The 23,769-nt window shown below is 37.0% G+C and overlaps 1 protein-coding gene across 6 annotated transcripts in view; it reads left to right on the top strand.

Annotated features, from left to right (window-relative positions):
- The window catches only part of CCDC88A (coiled-coil domain containing 88A), a 156,572-nt gene that overhangs the window by 84,094 nt on the left and 48,709 nt on the right, over window positions 1–23,769 (top strand). For all 6 annotated transcript variants that reach the window (XM_043603406.1, XM_043603410.1, XM_043603409.1 and 3 more), the window contains exons 9-14: window positions 8,957–9,038; window positions 12,162–12,320; window positions 13,763–13,909; window positions 14,495–14,639; window positions 18,142–18,326; window positions 23,038–23,175. In XM_043603406.1, the coding sequence (XP_043459341.1) occupies window positions 8,957–9,038; window positions 12,162–12,320; window positions 13,763–13,909; window positions 14,495–14,639; window positions 18,142–18,326; window positions 23,038–23,175 (856 nt within the window). The remainder of the gene's footprint in view (window positions 1–8,956; window positions 9,039–12,161; window positions 12,321–13,762; window positions 13,910–14,494; window positions 14,640–18,141; window positions 18,327–23,037; window positions 23,176–23,769) is intronic.

Here is a 23,769-nt window from a genome sequence, read left to right as displayed (position 1 = left end):
CCCCGTTGAGGATGATGTTAGCTGTGGGCTTTTCATAAATGGCTTTTATGATCTTTAAGTATGTTCCTTCTATCCCGACTTTCTCAAGGGTTTTTATTAAGAAAGGGTGCTGGATTTTGTCGAAGGCCTTTTCTGCATCGATTGACAGGATCATATGGTTCTTCTCTTTTTTTTTGTTAATGTGATGTATCATGTTGATTGATTTGCGAATGTTGAACCAGCCCTGCATCCCAGGAATGAATCCCACTTGATCATGGTGAATAATTATTTTTATATGCCGTTGAATTCGATTTGCTAGTACCTTATTGAGAATTTTTGCATCCATATTCATCAGGGATATTGGCCTGTAGTTCTCTTTTTTTACTGGGTCTCTGTCTGGTTTAGGAATCAAAGTAATACTGGCTTCATAGAATGAGTCTGGAAGTTTTCCTTCCCTTTCTATTTCTTGGAATAGCTTGAGAAGGATAGGTATTATCTCTGCTTGAAACGTCTGGTAGAACTCCCCTGGGAAGCCATCTGGTCCTGGACTCTTATTTGTTGGGAGATTTTTGATAACCGATTCAATTTCTTCGCTGGTTATGGGTCTGTTCAAGCTTTCTGTTTCCTCCTGATTGAGTTTTGGAAGAGTGTGGGTGTTCAGGAATTTGTCCATTTCTTCCAGGTTGTCCAATTTGTTGGCATATAATTTTTCATAGTATTCCCTGATAACTGTTTGTATCTCTGAGGGATTGGTTGTAATCATTCCATTTCATTCATGATTTTATCTATTTGGGTCATCTCCCTTTTCTTTTTGAGAAGCCTGGCTAGAGGTTTGTCAATTTTGTTTATTTTTTCAAAAAACCAACTCTTGGTTTTGTTGATCTGCTCTACAGTTTTTTTAGTTTCTATATTGTTTATTTCTGCTCTGATCTTGATTATTTCTCTTCTTCTGCTGGGCTTAGGCTGCCTTTGCTGTTCTGCTTCTAGTTCCTTTAGGTGTGCTGTTAGATTTTGTATTTGGGATTTTTCTTGTTTCTTGAGATAGGCCTGGATTGCAATGTATTTTCCTCTCAGGACTGCCTTTGCTGCGTCCCAAAGCGTTTGGATTGTTGTATTTTCATTTTCGTTTGTTTCCATATATTTTTTAATTTCTTCTCTAATTGCCTGGTTGACCCACTCGTTCGTTAGTAGGGTGTTCTTTAACCTCCATGCTTTTGGAGGTTTTCCAGACTTTTTTCTGTGGTTGATTTCAAGCTTCATAGCATTGTGGTCTGAAAGTAAGCATGGTATAATTTCAATTCTTGTAAACTTATGAAGGGCTGTTTTGTGACCCAGTATATGATCTATCTTGGAGAATGTTCCATGTGCACTCGAGAAGAAAGTATATTCTGTTGCTTTGGGATGCAGAGTTCTAAATATATCTGTCAAGTCCATCTGATCCAATGTCTCATTCAGGGGCCTGGTTTCTTTATTGACCGTGTGTCTAGATGATCTATCCATTTCTGTATGTGGTGTATTAAAGTCCCCTGCAATTACCACATTCTTATCAATAAGGTTGCTTATGTTTATGAGGAATTGTTTTATATATTTGGGGGCTCCGGTATTCGGCGCATAGACATTTATAATTGTTAGCTCTTCCTGATGGATAGACCTTGTAACTATTATATAATGTCCTTCTTCATCTCTTGTGACAGCCTTTAATTTAAAGTCTAGTTTGTCTGATATAAGTATGGCTACTCCAGCTTTCTTTTGGCTTCCAGTCGCATGATAAATAGTTCTCCATCCCCTCACTCTCAATCTAAAGGTGTCCTCAGGTCTAAAATGAGTCTCTTGTAGACAGCAAATAGATGGGTCTTGTTTTTTTATCCATTCTGATACCCTATGTCTTTTGGTTGGCGCATTTAATCCATTTACATTCAGTGTTATTATAGAAAGATACGGGTTTAGAGTCATTGTGATGTCCTTATGTTTTATGCTTATAGTGATGTCTCTGGGACTTTGTCTCACAGGGTCCCCCTTAGGATCTCTTGTAGGGCTGGTTTAGTGGTGACAAATTCCTTCAGTTTTTGTTTGTTTGGGAAGACCTTTATCTCTCCTTCTATTCTAAATGACAGACTTGCTGGATAAAGGATTCTTGGCTGCATATTTTTTCTGTCTAGCACCCTGAAAATCTCGTGCCAATTCTTTCTGGCCTGCCAAGTTTCAAAAGAGAGATCAGTCACGAGTCTTATAGGTCTCCCTTTATATGTGAGGGCACGTTTACCCCTTGCTGCTTTCAGAATTTTCTCTTTATCCTTGTATTTTGCCAGTTTCACTATGATATGTCGTGCAGAAGATCGATTCAAGTTACGTCTGAAGGGAGTTCTCTGTGCCTCTTGGATTTCAATGCCTTTTTCCTTCCCCAGTTCAGGGAAGTTCTCAGCTATTATTTCTTCAAGTACCCCTTCAGCACCTTTCCCTCTCTCTTCCTCCTCTGGGATACCAATTATGCGTATATTATTTCTTTTTAGTGTATCACTTAGTTCTCTAATTTTCCCCTCATACTCCTGGATTTTTTTATCTCTCTTTTTCTCAGCTTCCTCTTTTTCCATAACTTTATCTTCTAGTTCACCTATTCTCTCCTCTGCCTCTTCAAGCCGAGCTGTGGTGGTTTCCATTTTGTTATGCATTTCGTTTAAAGCGTTTTTCAGCTCCTCATGACTGTTCCTGAGTCCCTTGATCTCTGTACCAAGAGATTCTCTGCTGTCCTGTATACTGTTTTCAAGCCCAGCGATTAATTTTATGACTATTATTCTAAATTCACTTTCTGTTATGTTATTTAAGTCCTTTTTGATCAGCTCATTAGCTGCTGTTATTTCCTGGAGATTCTTCTGAGGGGAATTCTTCCGTTTGGTCATTTTGGATAGTCCCTGGCATGGTGAGGACCTGCAGGGCACTTCCCCTGTGCTGTGGTGTATAACTGGAGTTGGTGGGCGGGGCCGCAGTCAGACCTGATGTCTGCCCCCAGCCCACCGCTGGGGCCACAGTCAGACTGGTGTGTGCCTTCTCTTCCCCTCTCCTAGGGGCGGGATTCACTGTGGGGTGGTGTGGCTCGTCTGGGCTACTTGCACCCTGCCAGGCTTGTGATGCTGGGGATCTGGCGTATTAGCTGGGGTGGGTAGGCAAGGTGCTCGGGGGCAGGAGGGGCAGGCTTAGATCACTTCTCCTTAGGTGATCCACTTCAGGAGGGGCCCTGTGGCAGCGGGAGGGAGTCAGATCCGCTGCCGGAGGTTTGGCTCCGCCGAAGCGCAGAGTTGGGTGTTTGCGCGGAGCGAGCAAGTTCCCTGGCAGGAACCAGTTCCCTTTGGGATTTAGGCTGGGGGATGGGCGGGGGAGATGGCGCTGGCGAGCGCCTTTGTTCCCCACCAAACTGAGCTCTGTCGTCAGGGGGCTCAGCAGCTCTCCCTCCCTTTGTCCTCCAGCCTTCCCGCTTTCCGAGCAGAGCTGTTAATTTCTGACCTCCCAGACGCTAAGTCGCGCTTGTTGTGGGAACACAGTCCGTCAGGCCCCTCTGCTTTTGCCAGCCAGACTCGGGGGCTCTGCTTGGCCGGCGAGCCGCCCCTCCGCCCCGGCTCCCTCGTGCCAGTCCGTGGAGCGCGCACCGCCTCGCCGCCCTTCCTACCCTCTTCCGTGGGCCTCTCGTCTGCGTTTGGCTCCGGCGACTCCGTTCTGCTAATCCTCTGGCGGTTTTCTGGGTTATTTAGGCAGATGTGGATGGAATCTAAGTGATCAGCAGGACGTGCGGTGAGCCCAGCGTCCTCCTAAGCCGCCATCTTGCCGCAACTCCTCTCAGTTCATTATTTCAAGCCCTGCCTCAGGCGCTCTGCTATCAGCACAGAGCTGGCGTCTGAACCTCTGTCTCCCCCTCTTTCTGTCCCTCCCCTATTTGTACGCTTTCTCTCTCTCTCTCAAAAATGAATATTTAAAAAAATGGTAGAAGTTAATAGCTTTTTAAAAAGTTTTTATTTTAATTCCAGTTAGTTAGTATACAGTGTTATATGAGTTTCAGGTGTACAATATAGTAATTCAGCACTTCCATACATCATCCGGTGCTCATCACAAGAAGTGTACTCCTTAATCCCCATCCCCTATTTCACCCATGTCCCCACCCACCTTCCCTCTGGTAAACATCACTTTATTCTCTATAGTTAGGAATCTTTTGGGGCGCCTGGGTGGCTCAGTCAGTTAAGCATCCAACTTCAGCTCAGGTCATGATCTCACCACTTATGAGTTCGAGCCCCGCATTGGGCTCTTTGCTGACAGCTCAGGAGCCTGGACCCTGCTTCGGATTCTGTGCCTCCCTCTCAATCTGTCCCTCTTCTGCTCACGCTCTCTTTCTCTCAAAAATAAATGTTAAAAACAAAACTTGTTTTTAAAGTAAAAAAAAAAAGAATCTGTTTCTTGGTTTGCCTCTCTCTTTTTTTTTTCCCTCTTTGCTCATTTGTTTCTGAAATTTCATCTATGAGTAAAATCATATGGTATTTGTCTCTGACTTCTTTCACTTAACATAATACTCTGTAGCTCCATCCACATTGTTGCAAATGGCAAGATTTCATTCTTTTGGGTGGCTGAGTATTACTCCATTGTATATGTATGTACCATGTCTTCTTTCTCCATGGACATTTGGGCTGTTTCCATAGTTTGACTATTATAGATAAGCTGCTATAAACATTGGGGTGCTTGTGTCCCTTTGAATTAGTATTCTTGTATTCTTTGGATAAATACCTAGTAGTGCAATTGCTGACTGGTAGTGTAGTTCTGCTTTTAAATTTTTAATTTTTTTTAGAGACAGCACAAGCCAAGCCAGGGAGAGAGAGAGTTTTTTAATTTTCTTTTTAATGTTTGTTTATTTTTGAGAGAGAGAGAGAGAGACAGAGAGTGCTAATGGGGAGGAGCAGAGAGAGGAAAATACAGAATCTGCAGCCATCTCCAGGCTCTGAGGTGTAAGCACAGAGCCCGATGCAGGGCTTGAGCTCACAAACCATGAGTTCATGACCTGAGCCAAAGTCAGACGCTTAACCAACTGAGCCACCCAGTCGCCTGAGAGAAAATCTTAAGCAGGCTCCACAAGCCTGATGCGAGGCTCAGTCCCACAACCCTGGGATCATGACCTGGGCAGAAATCAAGAGTTGGATGCTCAACTGACTGAGCCACCCAGGCATCCCATCTATTTTTAAGTTTTTCAGGAACCTCTATACTGTCTTCCAGATTGGCTACACCAGTTTGCATTCACACCAGCAGTGCACGAGGGTTCCCCTTTCTCCACATCCTTGCTGTTGTGTTTGTGCTTTTGATTTTAGCCTTCCCGACAGGTGTGTGGTGATATCTCATTGTAGTTTTGATTTTTTTTTCCCTGATTATAAGTGGTGTTGAGCATCTCCTCATGTGTCAGTATGTCATCTTTGGAAAAATGTTCATGTCTTCTACCCATTTTTTAATTGGATGGTTCATTTCTTGGGTGTTGAGTTTTACAAGTTTTATGTAGTTTGGATACTAACCCTTTATCAGATAGGTCATTTACAAATGTCTTCTCCCATTCCATAGGTTTGCCTTTTAGTTTTGTTGATTGTTTCCTTTGCTGTGCAGAAGCTTTTTATTTTGGTGAAGTCCCAATAATTGATTTTTGCTTTTGTTTACCTTGCCTCAGGAGACATATCTAGAAGTTGTTACAGCCAATGTCAAAGAGGTCACTGCCTGTGTTTTCCTCTAGGATTTTTTATGGTTTGAGGTCTCACAGTTAGGTCTTTAATCCATTTTTAATTTATTTTTGTGTTTGTGTAAGAAAGTGGTCCGGTTTCATTCTTTTGCATGTTGCTGTCCAGTTTTTCAACACCATTTGTTGGAGAGACTGTCTTTTTCCCATTGGATATTCTTCCCAGCTTTGTCGAAGATCAATTGACTTTATAGTTGTGGGTTCACTTCTGCATTTTTCTGTCCTGTTCCCTTGATCTATGCATCAGTTTTTGTGCTAGTACTATACCTTTTGATCCTTTGTTCATAACTTTAAGTCTGGAATTTTGACGCCTCCAGTTTTGCTTTTCTTTTTCAATGTTGCTTTGGCTATTCAAGGTCTTTTCTGATTCCATGCAAATTTTAGGATTGTTTGTTCTACTTGTGTGAAAAATGCTGTTAGTATTTTGGTAGGGATTGCATCAAATATGTAGATTGCTTTGGGTAGTATAGACATTTTAATAATATTTGTTCTTCCAATCCGTGTGCATAGAATGTTTCTCCATTTCTTTGTGTCCCCTTTAATTTATTTCATCAGTGTTATATAGTTTTCAGAGCAGAAGTCTTTCACCTCCTTGATTAGGTGTATTCCTAGGTTTCTTAATATTTTGGTGCTTTTGTAAATGGGACTGATTCCTTAATTTCTCTTTCTGCTACTTCATTATTTTTGTATAGAAATGCAACAGATAGTCTGTATGTTCATTTTGTATCCTGTGACTTTACTGAATTCATGTATCATTTCTAGCAGGTTTTTTGGTGGAATCTTTCGAGTTTTCTTTGTAGAGTATCATGTCATCTGCAAATAGTAAAGTTTTACTTCTTCCTTGCCTGTATGGATGCCTTTTATTGCTCTTTGTTGTCTGATTGCTGTGGTTAGAACTTCCAGTACTGTGTCATACAACAGTGGTGAGAGTCCCTGTCTTGTTCCTAACCTTGTTTCTGACCTTAGGGGAAAAGCTCTGTTTTTCCCCATTGAGCATGATATTCACTGTGTTACTCACATGTGGCCTTTATTATGTTCAGGTATGTTCCGTCTAACTCTACGTTGTTGAGGGTTTTATCGTGAATGGATTTGTACTTTGTCAAATGCTTTTTCTGCATGTATTTAGAATGGTCATATAGTTTTTATCCTTTCTTTCATTAATGTGTATCACATTGATTTGTGAATATTGAACCACCTTTGCAACCCAGCAATAAATCCCACTTAATTGTGGTGAATGACTCTTTTAATGAATTGTTGGATTTAGATTGCTAGTATTTTATTGACCGTTTTTGCTTCCATGTTTGTCAGGGATACTGGCGTATAGTTCTGTTTTTAGTGGATTCTTTATCTTTTAGTGGATTCACTATCTGTTTTTTAGTGGATTCTTTATTCTTTATTCTTCCCTCATAGAATGAATTTGGAAGATTTCCTTCCTTTTCTATTTTTTTGAATAGTTTTAAGAACAGGTATTAACTCTTTTTTAAATGTTTGGTAGATTTGGGGTACCTGGGTGGCTCAGTTGGTTAAGTGTCCAGCTCTTGATTTCGGCTCAGGTCGTGATCTCACAGTTTGTGAATTGGAGCCCCACATGGGGATTCTCTGTCTCCCTCTCTCTCTGCCCCTTTCCTGCGCTTATTCTCTGTCTCTCTGTCTCTCTCTCAAAAATAAATAAACAAACTTAAAAACATTTTTTTTAATGCTTGGTAGATTTACCTCTGAAGCCATCTGGCCCTGGACTTTTGTTTGTTGGGAGATTTTGATTACTGATTCAACTTCTTTGCTGGCTGTTAGTTGGTTCAAGTTTTTTGTTTCTCCTGTTTCAGTTTTGGTAGTTTATATATTTCCAAGAATTTATCCATTTCTTCCAGGCTCTCCTAGTATTCAAATAAATGCAAATTAGAATAATAACTCAGAAATTTTCAATTGTTAACTTGTTTCTCATGTAGGCAATTTTATCCTCTGATGCTTGCATTATAAATTGGTAATGACCTTTCTGCAGGGATGTTGACAGTACATTTCAGGAACATTTAAACATGTAATGTACTTTTAGAAATCTGTCCTGAAACATATATGAGGTTTTCTTTGTGGTTTTTTGGCTTTTTTTCCCCTTTTAAGTAATCTACACCCAACATGGGGCTCAAATTCATGACCCTGAGTTCAAGAGTCACATGCTCTTTGGACTGAGCCAGCTAGGTCCCCCTAAATACACAGTATCTTATGCATAATGAGTTTATTTACCAAAACATTATTCATGACAATGAAAATGGAGTCCACAAAGGGACTGTTTCTCAATTAAAAATTATGGTTCTCAAAAAAGTACAGGTATTATGAGAGGTGAGCAACAGATTGTGCACTGAATGCTTTACCTTTTTTAATTAAAGAACAGAAGGTGGAAAAGTAGAGTTAATGAATGGAAACTTGAGTTTGAGCAGCTTGGCTCTGAAAGGGAGATAGGAAATGGGAGAAGTAAAGTAGTATAAAGAGAAGGAAAAGAATAGAAATTGGAAGATGTTTATAGACTACAGGGAAGAAACCAATAGGGACATAAATATTTTAGGTATTTGTGTGGCAGTGTGTACTTTTCCTTTAGGCCACAGTAAATGTTGAAAATAGTTGGAGATCCTTTTAAGACTCAGACCACCCCCAGGGCACTTGGGTGGCTTAGTCAGGTAAGCATCCGACTTTGCCTCAGGTCATGATCTCACACTATGTGGGTTCAAGCCCCGTGTCGGGCTCTGTGCTGATAGCTCGGAGCCTGGAGCCTGCTTTGGATTCTGTGTCTCCCTCTCCCTCTGCTCCTCCCCTGCATTATATTTATATATATATATATATATATATATAAATGACTCAGACCCACATAGTAGTGCCTTGCTTAAAAACTCTTCCAGTGTATTTGTCTTTGATGAGTGAGAAAGACAAAAAGGAGAGTGAGAATGGGGGATGGGAAGAAAGATGAAGAGAGAGAAACTACCTTATAAACTATGAGGATGTCAGTCATCAAGATTAGCCTTTGGGGAACTTTAAAGGGGAGTCTGATTGATGTCATCAAATCATATACATTCTTAATATCCATTTCTTTGTCTTTTTCCCCTCTGTTAGCGTATGGCTAATTCGGTTTTCAACTAGATATTTAGTAATGATAATATATTTGTATTGATGCAGATGATGATCACAGTTTTCAAAAACATTAAACGGATTATTTAATTGACAATTTTTTCATTTAAGGGAAGAAAAGACTGAACAGTTGTTGGACTGTAAACAAGAACTTGAGCAAATGGAAATAGAACTAAAAAGGCTGCAACAAGAGGTTTGTACCAGAAACTTTATTATATAGGACCAGTATGTAATTAGAAATTGATTTTACTCCTTATAATTTATAGCCTTTATCTTAATGTTTTATGAGGTCACTGAGGCTTAAAGATGATTTTTCAGTGTTTTTCTGTCCTAAAATCCCAAAACTGGAATTCATAGTCTTTGGACTTTGCTTTTTCTTTATCAGTGCTGCTCATACTTTGCTAGAATTCAGAAGAAACTCTTAGGATTCAGGTAGTTCCAAGTTTCTCTTTTTATGTATTTGGTTTGTGTGGGCTTGGAAGCTAGAATAACCCTACTGTAAACTATGCTGCTTTATGTGTATCTCCCTAGGTCTCTAGTCTCTCTGATAGTTATGGTAACTTATATATGACACAGTGCTTTTTAATTTTTTTACCTTTTAAAAATTATTTTTATTTTACTAAAGCTTTGTGGTTTTTTTCATCTCGAAGCAAGATTGTTTGAGACTTCACTTTGGGGTGTGGGGGGGGTGCACCTGGGTCGCTTAGTCATTTAAGTGTCTGACTCTTGATTTCAACTCAGGTCATGATCTCATTGTTTGTGAGTTTGAGCCCAGTGTCAGGCCCTGCACTAACTGTGAAGCCTGCTTGGGATTCTCTTTCTCTCTCTCTCTCTGTCCCCTCCCACTCGCACTGTCCCTCTTTCTCCCTCTCTTTCTCTCTCTCTCTCTCAAAATAAATAAATAAACTTTAAAAAAATTCACTTTTTTAAATGTTTGTTATGTTTCATTTTTATTTGGTGGTAGTGCACAATGTCTTCTTTTACCCGTAAATGATAAGGATTATGGTGAAGCTAGATAATTATTTCTTCTCCTTATTTCCCCTAACTTGCTATTTTTAATTCAGGGAATACGCCACTTGCAGGATCATAAACTTGGACCTTTCTTTTTTTTTTTTTTTAATTTTTTTTTAATGTTTTTTATTTATTTTTGAGACAGAGAGAGACAGAGCATGAATGGGGGAGGGGCAGAGAGAGAGGGAAACACAGAATCGGAAGCAGGCTCCAGGCTCTGAGCCATCAGCCCAGAGCCTGATGCGGGGCTCGAACTCACGGACCGCGAGATCGTGACCTGGCTGAAGTCGGACGCTTAACCGACTGAGCCACCCAGGCGCCCCAACTTGGACCTTTCTAGATGAATGAGATGGGAATCAAAATCTTCATTTCTAGATATGCTGTGGCTGCTATTCTGTTTCTTAATAGTATGGGTTTTTGTATGTGTGCTTACTGTAAAACAGTGAGTGGTTCTCAATCTTTTGGTCTCAAGGCTCTTTTCTCCTATTAAAAATTAATGAGGATTGTTTGATGTAGATTATATCTATTTTCTATATTTGAAATTAAAACTTAGAATTTGAAAAATGTTTATTTAAAAATAATTATTCCATGTTAACATAAAAATTACATGCTTATAACCATTATTTTCCAAAACAAAACAACAACAAAAAAAGAATGTTGGTACTCTTACATTTTTGCAAGTCTTTTTTTTTTTAATCATTTTTTCAAATCTCTTTAATGCCTGTCTTAACTAAAAACTACTAAATTCTCGTATCTGTTTTTCGTTCGGTGTATTATCACATGCCATGTAGCCTCTGGAAAACTCCACTCTGCCCTCATGAGAGAATGACAGTGAAAAAAGCAAATAATGGTTTGGTGTTATTATGAAAATGGTTTTGACCTCATGAACATGAAACCCACAGATATCTCTGGAACATACTTTGATAACTTGTTTTAAAAGATTATGAGAGAGCTATTAAATATTGAATTTTAATACTTGTCTTAAATGTTATTAGGATAAACACTAATCATATGCAACTAATCATTCACTTGGAAGTTTTGAAAAACTCAGCAGAATTTTGATATCTTATAATACATCTGGATGGAAACGTAATTTCTGTAAAGTAACTAATGACCAACTTTAGTAATACTGTTTGCCTCTTCTGTATTTTCATTATCCTGTATTTTAAAGTTAACTTTTACGGGGCGCCTGGGTGGCGCAGTCGGTTAAGCGTCCGACTTCAGCCAGGTCACGATCTCACGGTCCGTGAGTTCGAGCCCCGCATCAGGCTCTGGGCTGATGGCTCAGAGCCTGGAGCCTGTTTCCGATTCTGTGTTTCCCTCTCTCTCTGCCCCTCCCCCGTTCATGCTCTGTCTCTCTCTGTCCCAAAAATAAATGTTAAAAAAAAATTTTAAAAAATAAATAAATAAATAAAGTTAACTTTTACACCTTAAATTAATTGCAAATGGTTATGTTAACTAGAGGTTAACTTATTTGAAATATCCTGATTTTTTTACATTCCTAAATAATCATTACATAAAAAAATTTATATGTAGGTGTGTTTTTATTTGCACATGAATATATATTTTAAAATAATTTATATTGATTTTTTTAAAAAAGACCTCATATATCTCCCCATCCCATTTTATTTTATATATATACATTTTTTTTTTTTTTTTTTTTTTAACGTTTATTTATTTTTGGGACAGAGAGAGACAGAGCATGAACGGGGGAGGGGCAGAGAGAGAGGGAGACACAGAATCGGAAACAGGCTCCAGGCTCTGAGCCATCAGCCCAGAGCCTGACGCGGGGCTTGAACTCACAGACCGTGAGATCGTGACCTGGCTGAAGTCGGACGCTTAACCGACTGCGCCACCCAGGCGCCCCTATATATATACATTTTTTAACAGGTTTTAACTCGCTGTATTTTTCTTGTATAAAACTATGTGGTGGCCACAGCTGGAGCTTTGGTCCTCTGCATGGAGACTCTGATGTGGGTCTTCACGAAATGGTCAGTGAATTCCTGATAGGGAAACTTGATGAACACAGTTTCTTTCCAGAGTTCAGGGTGACATAGCTGTAGGTCTTGGAAATGCCATCAGAAGTGGCCTTGGCGAAGTTGCCCAGCCAGGGTGACAGTGCAGCCTCTGGCCAAGGTATAGCATTGGTCAATACTGGCCCTCATCAACAGCTTCTTTTAAAATTCACACTTTTAAAGCATACAATTTGTTGGGTTTGTTTTTTAAATTCATTGAATTGTGCAACCAGAGATTATCAATTTGAAAATAGAAAATAATATTTAAAATATTAATTGTTTATATTTAGAACATGAATTTGCTTTCGGATGCTCGTTCCGCTAGAATGTACCGAGATGAATTAGATGCACTTCGGGAGAAGGCAATCAGAGTGGATAAGCTTGAAAGTGAAGTCAGCAGATACAAAGAAAGACTACATGATATTGAATTTTATAAGGCAAGAGTTGAGGTATGTTGCATAATTTAAACCATTCACAATTATTTTGTTTAAAAGTTAAGTTTTTTCAAACCGCATGTAATAAACTTAAGGAACTTTTGAAATGTTGAACAAACTGTAAATACCTCTAGGTGCTTATCTTATGGTGGTAGATCAGCATATTGCTTATACTTGTAAAAAGGGATCTCTGGACATTATTAATTTTATTGAACTGTTTCAAGTTCTTTCATTCTTTTATTTAGTCTTATAGGTAGGAAAGACTTGAAGTCCTTCCCTCAAAGTCAAAATAAAGTATATACTTCTAATTTCAAACTTGTTTCTAGAAGCGAAAGCAAAGCATGTTTCTGATCACTGTTCAACTCAGAATGCTAAACTAAGATTAATGAAGGCACTCTCTCAATCTCTCCCCTAATAATATGTGTGTGGGTGTATTTGTGTGTGTGTGTAGAAAAAGACAATTTTTCTTACTTAATGGTTGCAGTTCAGTGTTACATGAAGTTGAGTTTGACAGCAAGAATTTGACAGTACTTGCTTCTACATTCTGTTTTTCTTTCTGAGTTAACTTCTTCATTTCTTCAAACAAAGGAGAGTTTTATCAGTTTCAGTATGGTGATAAGAAGGAAGGAGTATGCAAAATCAAGAAGTGAGAACATTACAACAGAAAGTAGTTAGAAAGTAGTTAGAAAGTAGTTAGCCTGAAAGTTACCAGAAAATAGACCCAGTAGATAGCAAAGATAAGGTGCCTATTGATTCTTTGCCGTTTATTGAAACAATATATGCATGGCACTGTTAAGAGATCCTTATAAATGCCACTGTTTTAATATACTTTCTTTTGACTTTAGTTTATAAACCACTAGCATATAGTTCAGCAAGAGATTTGTGAACACATGTCTTCAAAACATATGTATGGATTTTAAGTGTTTTCTCAAGATGTTTATGTAAAATATTTATTAATAGAGCCTTAGTTTATGGTCTCTGTGAGTCTTAGCACAGGTCTTGGTATTTTACTCAAAAACCCAAGCCCTTTACTTTCAAGTTACAGTTTAAGTAGAGAGAAATCTTTAAATCTATTTCAGCAAAAAAATTAAGCCCTGATTCTATGGCGATTTGTTTGTGTCTTAAATATCAGAGAGACTACTTATTCTTGTGACTAAAGGAATTTAAATGTACCCTGACAATTTTATGTGAATTGTAGTTGTGTTACTCATCCTAGCATAAGTATTGAGTATCACGTTTGCATAATAGCAATAGCGTAATAAATTCTGAGGGAAAAAATGAAACCAGGAAAACATTAACTGTATCTCTATTTTCAGTAGCTTTTACTCTTGCATAAAAAACTGTTGATAGAGACAGCTTAATGTCTTACCTTACAATAAACAATTTATGTTTTAGAGCTTTGAAAAATTAACAGATACTAATATATTTGTGATAAAACCTATTTGAAATTTTTATAGGAATTAAAAGAAGATAATCAGGTTTTATTAGAAACAAAAACCATGTTGGAAGATCAATTAGAAGGAACTAGAGCTCGTTCTGATAAATTACATGAATTAGAAAAAGAGAATTTACAACTGAAAGCTAAACTGCATGATATGGAAATGGTAAGTAATGTAAGGTTGATTAGTTGCGTGGCCTCCAAGGAAATCTCAGATTGATCTGATTTCCCCATAATGACAACAATGGCTAGCTCCTGTGGCTTTAACAGAGAAGAGGTAGCTAAGTAAATTAGAAGCTTCCAATTCTGTATAAAAACAGGAGTAGTAAAAATTTCTGCTTTTGTTAGACATATTAGTTATTAATTTTGTCTTCTCCTTTGAAAACACCCTAATAAGTTGTTGTGTAAACATGCCTTTAAAATACAGAAGGAAAACAATTTGCTAAAATTTAGCATTAGGTCAGGTATCGTTTATTATACCAGTAAATATATTAAAATATATGGAGAAAAGTTTTCAGTGTTCCCAAGGATCACTTTAAAAGGATATCAAAGACCTGGTCAATATAATGACTAGTATTAAGAATGATAACTGATTATTGCCTTCAAACTGAAAATTTTAAGGAACTCAAAATTTATCCTATATTATTCAGTTTCTGATAAATAAAAGTTATAAGTAATAGAACATATTTAGCTTGAAATTGTACTGTTTCTTAGCTTTCATTTCTTTTCCTACTCCCTGACAATAAAAAAGGAACGTGATATGGATAGAAAAAAGATTGAAGAATTAATGGAAGAAAATATGACTTTGGAAATGGCACAGAAACAAAGTATGGATGAATCATTACATCTTGGCTGGGAGCTGGAACAAATATCTAGAACTAGCGAACTCTCTGAAGGTATTCCCGATATTTTTTTAATGTAAATGCATAAATGAATGCATGAAGTTGTATTTATGCTTACATTTTTGGATATTTTATTACAATTTTTTATTTTCCCCAGCCGGAGATGTCTAAGAGGCCAGATGTCTCCCTAGTAGTTCACAGAGTAGTATGTTCATGGCCGCATTCCTGGGTCTTGTCCTTATCTTTACACATCTTACAACTCAACTTTATGAGTGTAGTAACAGATTTGATCAGTTTTTTAAGCACTGTTTCACATTAACATCATAGGAAGCTGAGATACCAAGTTTATTAACTTATTTTGAGAAATAAAGCCATCTACTAAATAGAACAGAAAAGTCATATTAGCTGGTCAGTGTGTTCTTTAACTATAGACAAACCTAAACAAGAAGTCAAAACATATTGGGAAGATTCTTAGGTCAGTATATAGCCAGAAGAAAGCAAGTTAAGGATCTTTATGGCTACTTTCATCAATATATGTACTCTCTCTCCATTTTAGCACTATATCTACCAAGCAGTCCAGCCCAGTTATACCCTAGAGATAATGAAAGACCCTCAGATAAATTGTTAACTTTGTTCTTTTTTCCTTATTTGGGTTATAGCCTTCAGTATGCTGATACTGATTTACTTTATTGAAATTATGTCCAGGTCACATTTATTTGAATTAGATTCGTTCCAGAATTCCTCAGTTACCTAGTATTAGATTATTTCACCTGCTTTCCTTCCTTCCAGATATTTATTAAGCATCTACCATGTGTAAAATATTATATCCAGCCCTGTGGATATGATGCTGAGGTAGACGAGGTCTGAGAGAGCTTATAATCTGATATTTATAGGATACTTCTACAGATGACCTATCATATTTTTTTACCATTAGGCTTTTCCTAATTTTACACATGAGAACCTAATTTCAAATTCTGGGACCCCCATGTAAATTGACTACACAATAAGTGATGATATTCAGACCGTGAACTTGCTGAGATATATTACTTAAAATATTTGTGGAACTTTTTTATTGTATTTTTTGTGAAATTGAGTTATTAAAAAACAATTCAAACTTAAATGTTTTCTACTGCTAGTTAAAATTACAGTGTTAAGAGTTTCCTCATCAGTTATATGGGAACAATAAAATAGTATTACCTTGTACGGTTATTGTGAAGATTGAATTTGTTACTGCTTATGAAGCCATTAGTAGAGTACCTGGTAAATGGTAGTTATTTGAGTGTTTATTATTTTTATCATCATTGTTGTCGTCATTGTCATCATCATCATCATCATCATCATCACAGTTGTTTTGCAGTTCATCTTAGCTGGGGTCATAGATCTGAATATTTGTTTTAATATGGTGTGTTTTGTTTTTTAACTATACAAGAGAATTGCTTTCCAGAAAATGTGTGAAATGTGGAAAAATATAAAGGAAGAAATTAAAGTTCCTAATAATTTCTGAAACCCCTTTGCATTTAAAAAAATGGCCTCCAGAATTTTTCTACAAATAGATATTTTAGACATCATCAGATCAATTTGTATATACAATTCAGGTTCTTCTTTTCACCTAAGATTATAACGTAGGCATTTTTCCATGTTGTTAAATATGTGTTCTAAGGGAGCTCCTGGCTAGCTCAGTGGATAGAGCATGCAGCTTTTGGTCTTGAGTTTGAGCCCCACATTGGGCATAGAGATTACTTTAAAAAATGTTTGTAAGCATCCTTTTTAATTCTTTATAGTCTGACCTGAAGCATCTTTGAAATACAGTGATAGGGCACCTGGGTGGCTCAGTTGGTTAAACGTCCGACCCTTGACTCTGGCTCAGGTCATGATCTCATAGTTCGTGAGTTCAAGCCCTACATTGGGTTCTGCACTGACAGTATGGAACCTGCTTAGGATTCTGTGTCCTTTTCTCTTCACCCCTTCCCTGCTTGCTCTCTCTCAAAATAAATAAAAATAAACTTAAAAAAAAAGAAGAAACAGTGATAGTATTGAAAGTATTACTAAGGTATATTGAGTATCGTATCTAACAGATCGTGAAGCAAAGTTTTACTGAAGAAGACTTGGACAACTAATGGAATGTAAGAAGTCTGGGGCGTTGGGCTCTGTCCTACCAGGTTAGAGCCTGGAGCCTGCTTCAGATTCTGTGCCTTCCTCTCTCTCTGCTCGTCCCCCATTCATGCTCTGTCTCTCTCTCTCTCCTTCAAAAATAAAAACATTAAAAAAAAATTTTAATAAAAATAAAAAAGTGACTATCAATTGTACCAGCTTTTAATAAAAGATGAATAATATGCTAACTGGAACAAAAGCTAGAAGAACTGAGGCTTTCTTTGTTTACAGTCTGAGGATATTTTATCATACCTGATTTTGAAAAGAATGTGTGCTTGTGGGGATATGGGGTGTGTGTGTGTGTGTGTGTGTGTGTGTGTGTGTGTGTGTTTCTTAATGATGGAGGATTTCTGGGGCGCCTGGGTGGCTTAGTTGGCTGAGCATCTAACTCTTGATTTCAGCTCAGGTCATGCATGATCTCACAGCATGAGATCAAACCCTGCTTCGGGCTCTGTGCTAACAATGCAGAGCCTGCGTGGGATTCTCTCTCTCCCTTTCTATCTGACCCCCCAACTCGTGTTTTTTCCTCTCTCTCTCCCCAAATAAATAAATTTTTAAAAAATGACGGAGAATTTCAAACATATACAAAAATAGATAGACCTAGAATGCCTTCCTGTACTTCTCCATTTCCCTTCCTGAAATCTGGGGTTTCAAAGTGAATTCTAGGTATTATATTTCACTTTAAATCCTAATTTTTATATCATCAAATAATGAATCTGCTTTAGGGTTATTAAAAATAGTTATTTTGGACTTACATCATATATAGAACCAGAAACTGAGTTTTCTTAGGTTAAAAAATGTAATTATGCTGAAATTGACTTAGAAATACGATTTTTTTGGCAAAATGGTATACATGTTTGTTTTTACACTCAAGTTTAGCAGAGATTCTTCGTTTAGAGAAAGACTTTTTCAAGGTAACCAGTATATACTGTCTTGCCTTTCTCAGAATCAGGATTAGGAAATTAGGATTTTTTTTCCCCTTAGACTGTCTTCCTTTAATTTTTGATATGTGGCTTGGATATGCTTTATACTTCTTATTTGAATCACATGATATCTCTTTCAGACACACAGAGCAATAACCATATTTTATACAAATAATCTAAGAGTTTTGTGGTTAAAATGGCTTGGGCATTGTCAAGCAGTTTCTCATGGAACTGGAACTGCAACTGTAGTCTGTTCAGTCTAAATTTTGTACCTTTTTTCCTCTAGAATGCTTGTGGGTACATTAAAAACTCAAGATTTACCCATCTTTTATCTATGTTTTTTCATTGTGTCTATCTTATATAACTCTGTAAATTTTTTATAAAGTTAAGGACCAGGTGATGTAGTGCATTTACATTCATTATTTTAAATAGTATTGAGTAAATATAGTTTTTACCAATGACAATATTTGTCATTATTATAGCACCACAAAAATCCTTGGGCCATGAAGTGAATGAATTAACATCAAGTAGATTATTGAAGTTGGAGATGGAAAACCAGAGTCTGACAAAAACTGTGGAAGAACTTCGGAGTACTATGGATTCTGCCGAAGGCAACACTTCCAAAATCCTGAAAATTGAAAAAGAAAATCAAAGACTAAGTAAAAAGGTAAATAAAAATTAATGTTTAATGTAATGTTGAATATATGTAAAGTGTAAATAACCCTGTGTTAGATCATTTATTTTCCAGTTTTTAATGTAATGTATCCTCAATATTATTTTAACTTATGGAAATTTTCAAACATATATAAATGTGAAGTGAATTAACTCCTATACTCATTCAACTTTAGCAATTATTAACTTACAGCCACTCTTACTTCTACCCTTGCTTGCTCTCTTCACAACCAGTAGGATTTTGAAGTAAATCCTAGACATGGTATCCTTTCACCAATACCTCATTATATATCTCTAAAAAGTAAGGATTTTTTTTTAAAAAAACAAGAACAGTGACTTTATCACATTGAAAAATTTAATAGAGTTTGGTTAGCATTTCAGTTTTTCCAAGTCATTGGGATTTTTTTTTCGTTTTGTTAAAATATGAATTGAAATATATCAGTACATTCAATCTACTGATGTGTGTATTAAGTCTTTTTTTAGTGTAAGGTTAACTTTTTTCTAATTTTTTTAATTTTGGGGACATTGCAAGCAGGGGAGGGTCAGAGAGAGGTGGACATAGGATAGGAAGCCCTGTGCACTGACAGGCTGCCAGGAACTCACAAACAGTGAGATCATGACCTGAGTTGAAGTTGGACACTCAACCAACTGAGCCACTCAGGTGCCCAGTTTACTCCTTACATAGCAATTTTTCTGTTGAAGAAACCAGGTGGTTTTGTAGTTTTCCCACAATCTAGATTTTTCTCTGTGTCCCTTAGCAAGTTCTTTTGTTCCCTGTGGGTCTTATTTTATCTGTAGGCTTAATCAAGTTCAAAGTGAGTTTTTAGTGAGAATATTCATAAGGAGTCTATTTCAGTCATGAGGTGCATGCCTAATTGTCTCTTTTGTCATGTTGGTTGTCATGGAAAAGGTTTGCTTAGGGGTCCCCGGGTGGCTCAGTCAGTTAAGCGACCGACTTCAGCTCAGGTCATGATCTTGAGGTTCATGAGTTGAGCCCTACACCGGGCAGTGTGCTGACAGCTCTGAGCCTGGAGCCTGCTTCAGGTTCTTTGTCTCCCTCTCTCTCTCTGCCCCTCCCCTTCTCCCAATCTTTCTCTCTCAAAAATAATATTTAAAAACAAAATAAGTAAAATACCACCAAATCCTCTAAAAATAAACAAAATAAAAATAAAAATTGGTTCAAAAAAACAACTATCCATTTACTCTCAGGAATTCTCATGGAAAAGGCAGGATGAATGTTTGATTCTTTTATTTACCAGTTTCCTGGTAATAAATTAGTTCTCTCCTATCCTCCTGAGATAATTAATGAGTGAGGTTTTTTTTTTTACTGTCTTTATGAATTCATGGATTTAAAAATATTTGAAGTGTTTCAGCCTACTGCATTTGTTTTTCTAACTGTTCCACCTCTTTAAGCTACTTCCTGAGTCCCTGTGACACAATCTTAGCACTCCTTGTGAGCCTCTGTGCTTTTCACTGTAACTCAGTTCTTCTTAAACATTTCCTGCCCCCAATCTGGAAACAGCCATTTCTCCAAAAAGCCCTTGTTCCTTTTAGTGGAAAATGGTATTTAGAGACCACAATTTAGGCACTGTGAAACCTGAATTTGAACAAGGTTTTAGTTCAACAGAAATATTCCAGTTGGGCAACAGACCAAGTAATGTATTTTTGAGTATCTTTCTGCATACACACATATACCTATTGTAGATAAATAGAATCATATCATGACAACATACATGATATTTTTATCATGAATATCTCCTATCACATCTCCTTCCCAGTATGAGTTTCTGGGTCTTGGTCACAGTGAATAATACTGTAATAAATGTTCTTATACATAAGCCATTATGAATTTGTTATTATTTCTATATGTAGTCAGCCATGTCTGGTTTTTCTTTAGATTCTGGATTTCTAGATTCAGTTATGAAAATCTCCCTAATCTTTAGATCGGTGGTTTTTGAACTATAGTATGCCTCAGAATCACCTTCAGGACTTGTTTAACACAAATTTCTGAGCCCCATACCCAGAGCTTCTGATTTGATAGGTCTGGGGTAGGAGTAAAGAATTCTCATTTCTAAGAAATTCCTAAGTGATGGTCTTCCTGCTTTGTTGGGGGGAAAAAAGCCATGCTTTGAGAACCACTGCCTTAGATTATGCAAGTAGACCTCTTGATTATCTTGCCAGATTTTTAGTCTTTTAAGACATTTTTGCATCATTTTTTTGATAATTTTTTTAATTTAATTTTTTTTTTTTTAATTTTTTTTCAACATTTATTTATTTTGGGGACAGAGAGAGACAGAGCATGAATGGGCGAGGGGCAGAGAGAGAGGGAGACACAGAATCGGAAACAGGCTCCAGGCTCCGAGCCATCAGCCCAGAGCCCGACGCGGGGCTCGAACTCACGGACCGCAAGATCGTGACCTGGCTGAAGTCGGACGCTTAACCGACTGCGCCACCCAGGCGCCCCTAATTTAATTTTTTTTTAATTTACATCCAAGTTAGCATATAGTACAACAGTGATTTCAGGGGTAGATTCCTTAATGCCCCTTACCCATTTAGCCCATCTCCCCTCCCACAGCATCATCTTTTATCCATTAACCAAATAATCTTAATAAGCACTTTATAACCAGTATAGTATAAAAGTAAGAGTGAATTAAAACTAAATAGAACTTGGAACAGTTTTATTTTGGTTGTCATTATATACAATTGGGACTGGAAATTGTAATTTGATTTTAAAAGTAGCTTTGAATTCTAATAAATTTTTAGTGATTCTAGCATTGTTTTATAAATTCATTGTATGAAAGGTATCTTTTATAAACTAAATGTTTCACTTGAATTCCATCGATGTAAGACAACAAATGAGTTTAATTAAATAACTGTTACCCATATATTTCAATCGTAAGTGGGAGAACCAGATCAGTAATAAATAGCTAAAAGTTTCCTGAACACGTCAAATTGAGTAACTGGATAAGATTTGACTTGAGGGGCACCTGAGTGGCTCAGTCAGTTAAGCTTCTGGCTCTTGACTTCGGCTCAGGTCATGATCTCACGGTTTGTGGGTTTGAGCCCCACACTGGGCTGTCTGCACTGGTGGTGCAGAGCCTGCTTGGGATTCTCTCTCTCTCTCTCTCTCTCTCTCTCTCTCTCTCTCTTTCTTTGTGTCCCTCCCCAGCACAATGTGCACTGTCTCTTTCAAAAAAAAGATTTGACTTGATGCTTTTGAGATATTACTGGAATGTTGTCTTCCATATGTGGTTATCTTCCATTGACATTAAAATAGAAAAATTCAGGGGCGCCTGGTTGGCTCAGTCGGTTAAGCATCCGACTTCGGCTCAGGTCATGATCTCGCAGTCTGTCAGTCTGAGCCCCGCGTCAGGCTCTGTGCTGACAGCTCAGAGCCTGGAGCCTGTTCCAGATTCTCTGTCTCCCTCTCTCTCTGACCCTCCCCCGTTCATGCTGTCTCTCCCTGTCTCAGAAATAAATAAATGTTAAAACAATATATTAAAAAAAATAAAATAAAATAGAAAAATTCAGCTTGCTTTATGTAAAGACTATTAAAATTCGTAGACTTCTTTACTATTCTTTTAAAAGACTTTTTCATGTTTGTTTATTTTTGAGAGAGAAAGAGAGAACACAAGCAGGAGAGGGCAGAGAGAGAGGGAGACAGAATCCAAAAAAGGCTCCAGGATCTGAGCACAGAGCCCGACCTGGAGCTCAAACTCACAAACCTTGAGATCATGACCTGAGCTGAAGTTGGATGCTTAACTTACTGAGCCACCCAGGCGCCTGAGACTTTTTCACTGTTGATATAAGGATTTAAGTAATACTTAAATTTGAAGTGGAATATTTTATATAGCTAAATCTTTATTTTCTTTTATTACCTGATTTGAATATGTTATATCATAATGGGAAATCAATGGTTTGGCATAATTTAAACTGGAATTTGCTATTTTTATGCTTATTAACCACATACTTGATCATATCTTTGAAATGTATAATTGAAGATAAATTTAAACCTAGACTATAACTATAACATTTACCTGAGCTTTGTTCAGCTCTTTTTTTCTCTAGTATTATTACTATTTTTTCTCCCTCTTTCCTTTTTTTTTTTTTTTTTTAAGTAGACTCCATACCCAGTATGGAGCCCAATGCAGGGCTTAAACTCACAACCCTGAGATCAGGACCTGAGCTGAGATCAAGAGTCAGACACTTAACCAACTGAGCCACCCAGGCACCTGTCTTTCTTTTTATTTTAAACGTAATTCCTTTCTGTTTCCTCATTAAACTTACCTTTTTCTCATCTTTTTTCATGTTTTTTATATTCTCTTCTTCCTTCTTCCCTAAAATTACTTGACTGTGATTAAAATCTTTATAAATTTCGTCAAGCCAGGAGAGTCTTTCAATAAAATTTGCATGGTCTTCATATAGTATGTAATTATATATTCAGTTGGGTTTATTTTTTGTATTTAGAAGTAGAAATGTGCCCTTCAGAGATGCAGAGGATAAGAAAGATAGTCATGTCTGCATATTTTATATAGCTGTTAAAATTAGCATGGAGTATTACTTGAATTTCTGTATTCAGTTCTTAAATTTCACCATTTGAGTATTAAAATTTTATTTTAGTTTTTATTCCAAGATTATCTTTTGACATGTTTCCTTTGTTGTAAAATATTTAATATTACATTGTTTTTTTATTTAATTTTTTCTAGGTTGAAATTCTTGAAAACGAGATTATTCAAGAAAAGCAAAGTCTTCAGAATTGTCAGAATTTAAGCAAGGATCTAATGAAGGAGAAGGCTCAACTTGAAAAAACAATTGAAACACTTAGAGAAAATTCAGAAAGACAGGTTCTTAAGTTTCCTATTAAGCAATATATTTTAAATTCTCTTAGCAAGTTATTTTAATGTTTAGGTAAACAAAAATGTTCGTGTAACATGAAAGGGAAATAATTTTAGAATTGTTTAGATCTTAGAGTAACTGTGGTTTTCATTTTCTATTCATATACATGGGAAGGTTGAAGCGAAAGCTTAGAATTCTTTAAGTTGCCGGTATGTTTAATAATTATCGGTGTAAAATTTTACAATACCTGGATTTCAAGTGTCTGTAGAACAGGGCTGCAGATTATAAAGTTACTGTGTGGAATTGAGGAGAGATGCAGCTGTATGTATTCAGACCCTACGAAAGAGGGAGATGTGTTGGCAGCAGCCTTCTCTAGAATGCGTTCATATTTGCTTTCAAGTATTTATTGGTCATTCTCACTTTATGCTTTAGGAAACTGAGAACTGGATATATTGAGTGACTTGCTATTTTAAAGTTTCTGTTACTTTTTTAGAAGTAAAATGGTTTGTTTTTTATTATCCAGGTATAGTCCTTAGGCTACCTATAAAAATAAAGGTTTCCATAGAGCTACAGAAAAAAATTCTAGAGCTAAGCATGAATCT

This window comes from Prionailurus bengalensis, chromosome A3 (assembly GCF_016509475.1).
Source record: "Prionailurus bengalensis isolate Pbe53 chromosome A3, Fcat_Pben_1.1_paternal_pri, whole genome shotgun sequence".
Classification (NCBI taxonomy): Eukaryota; Metazoa; Chordata; class Mammalia; order Carnivora; family Felidae; genus Prionailurus; species Prionailurus bengalensis.
The sequence above is the reverse complement of the archived record's forward strand: the minus strand, read 5'-3'. Positions and strand labels throughout refer to the sequence as shown.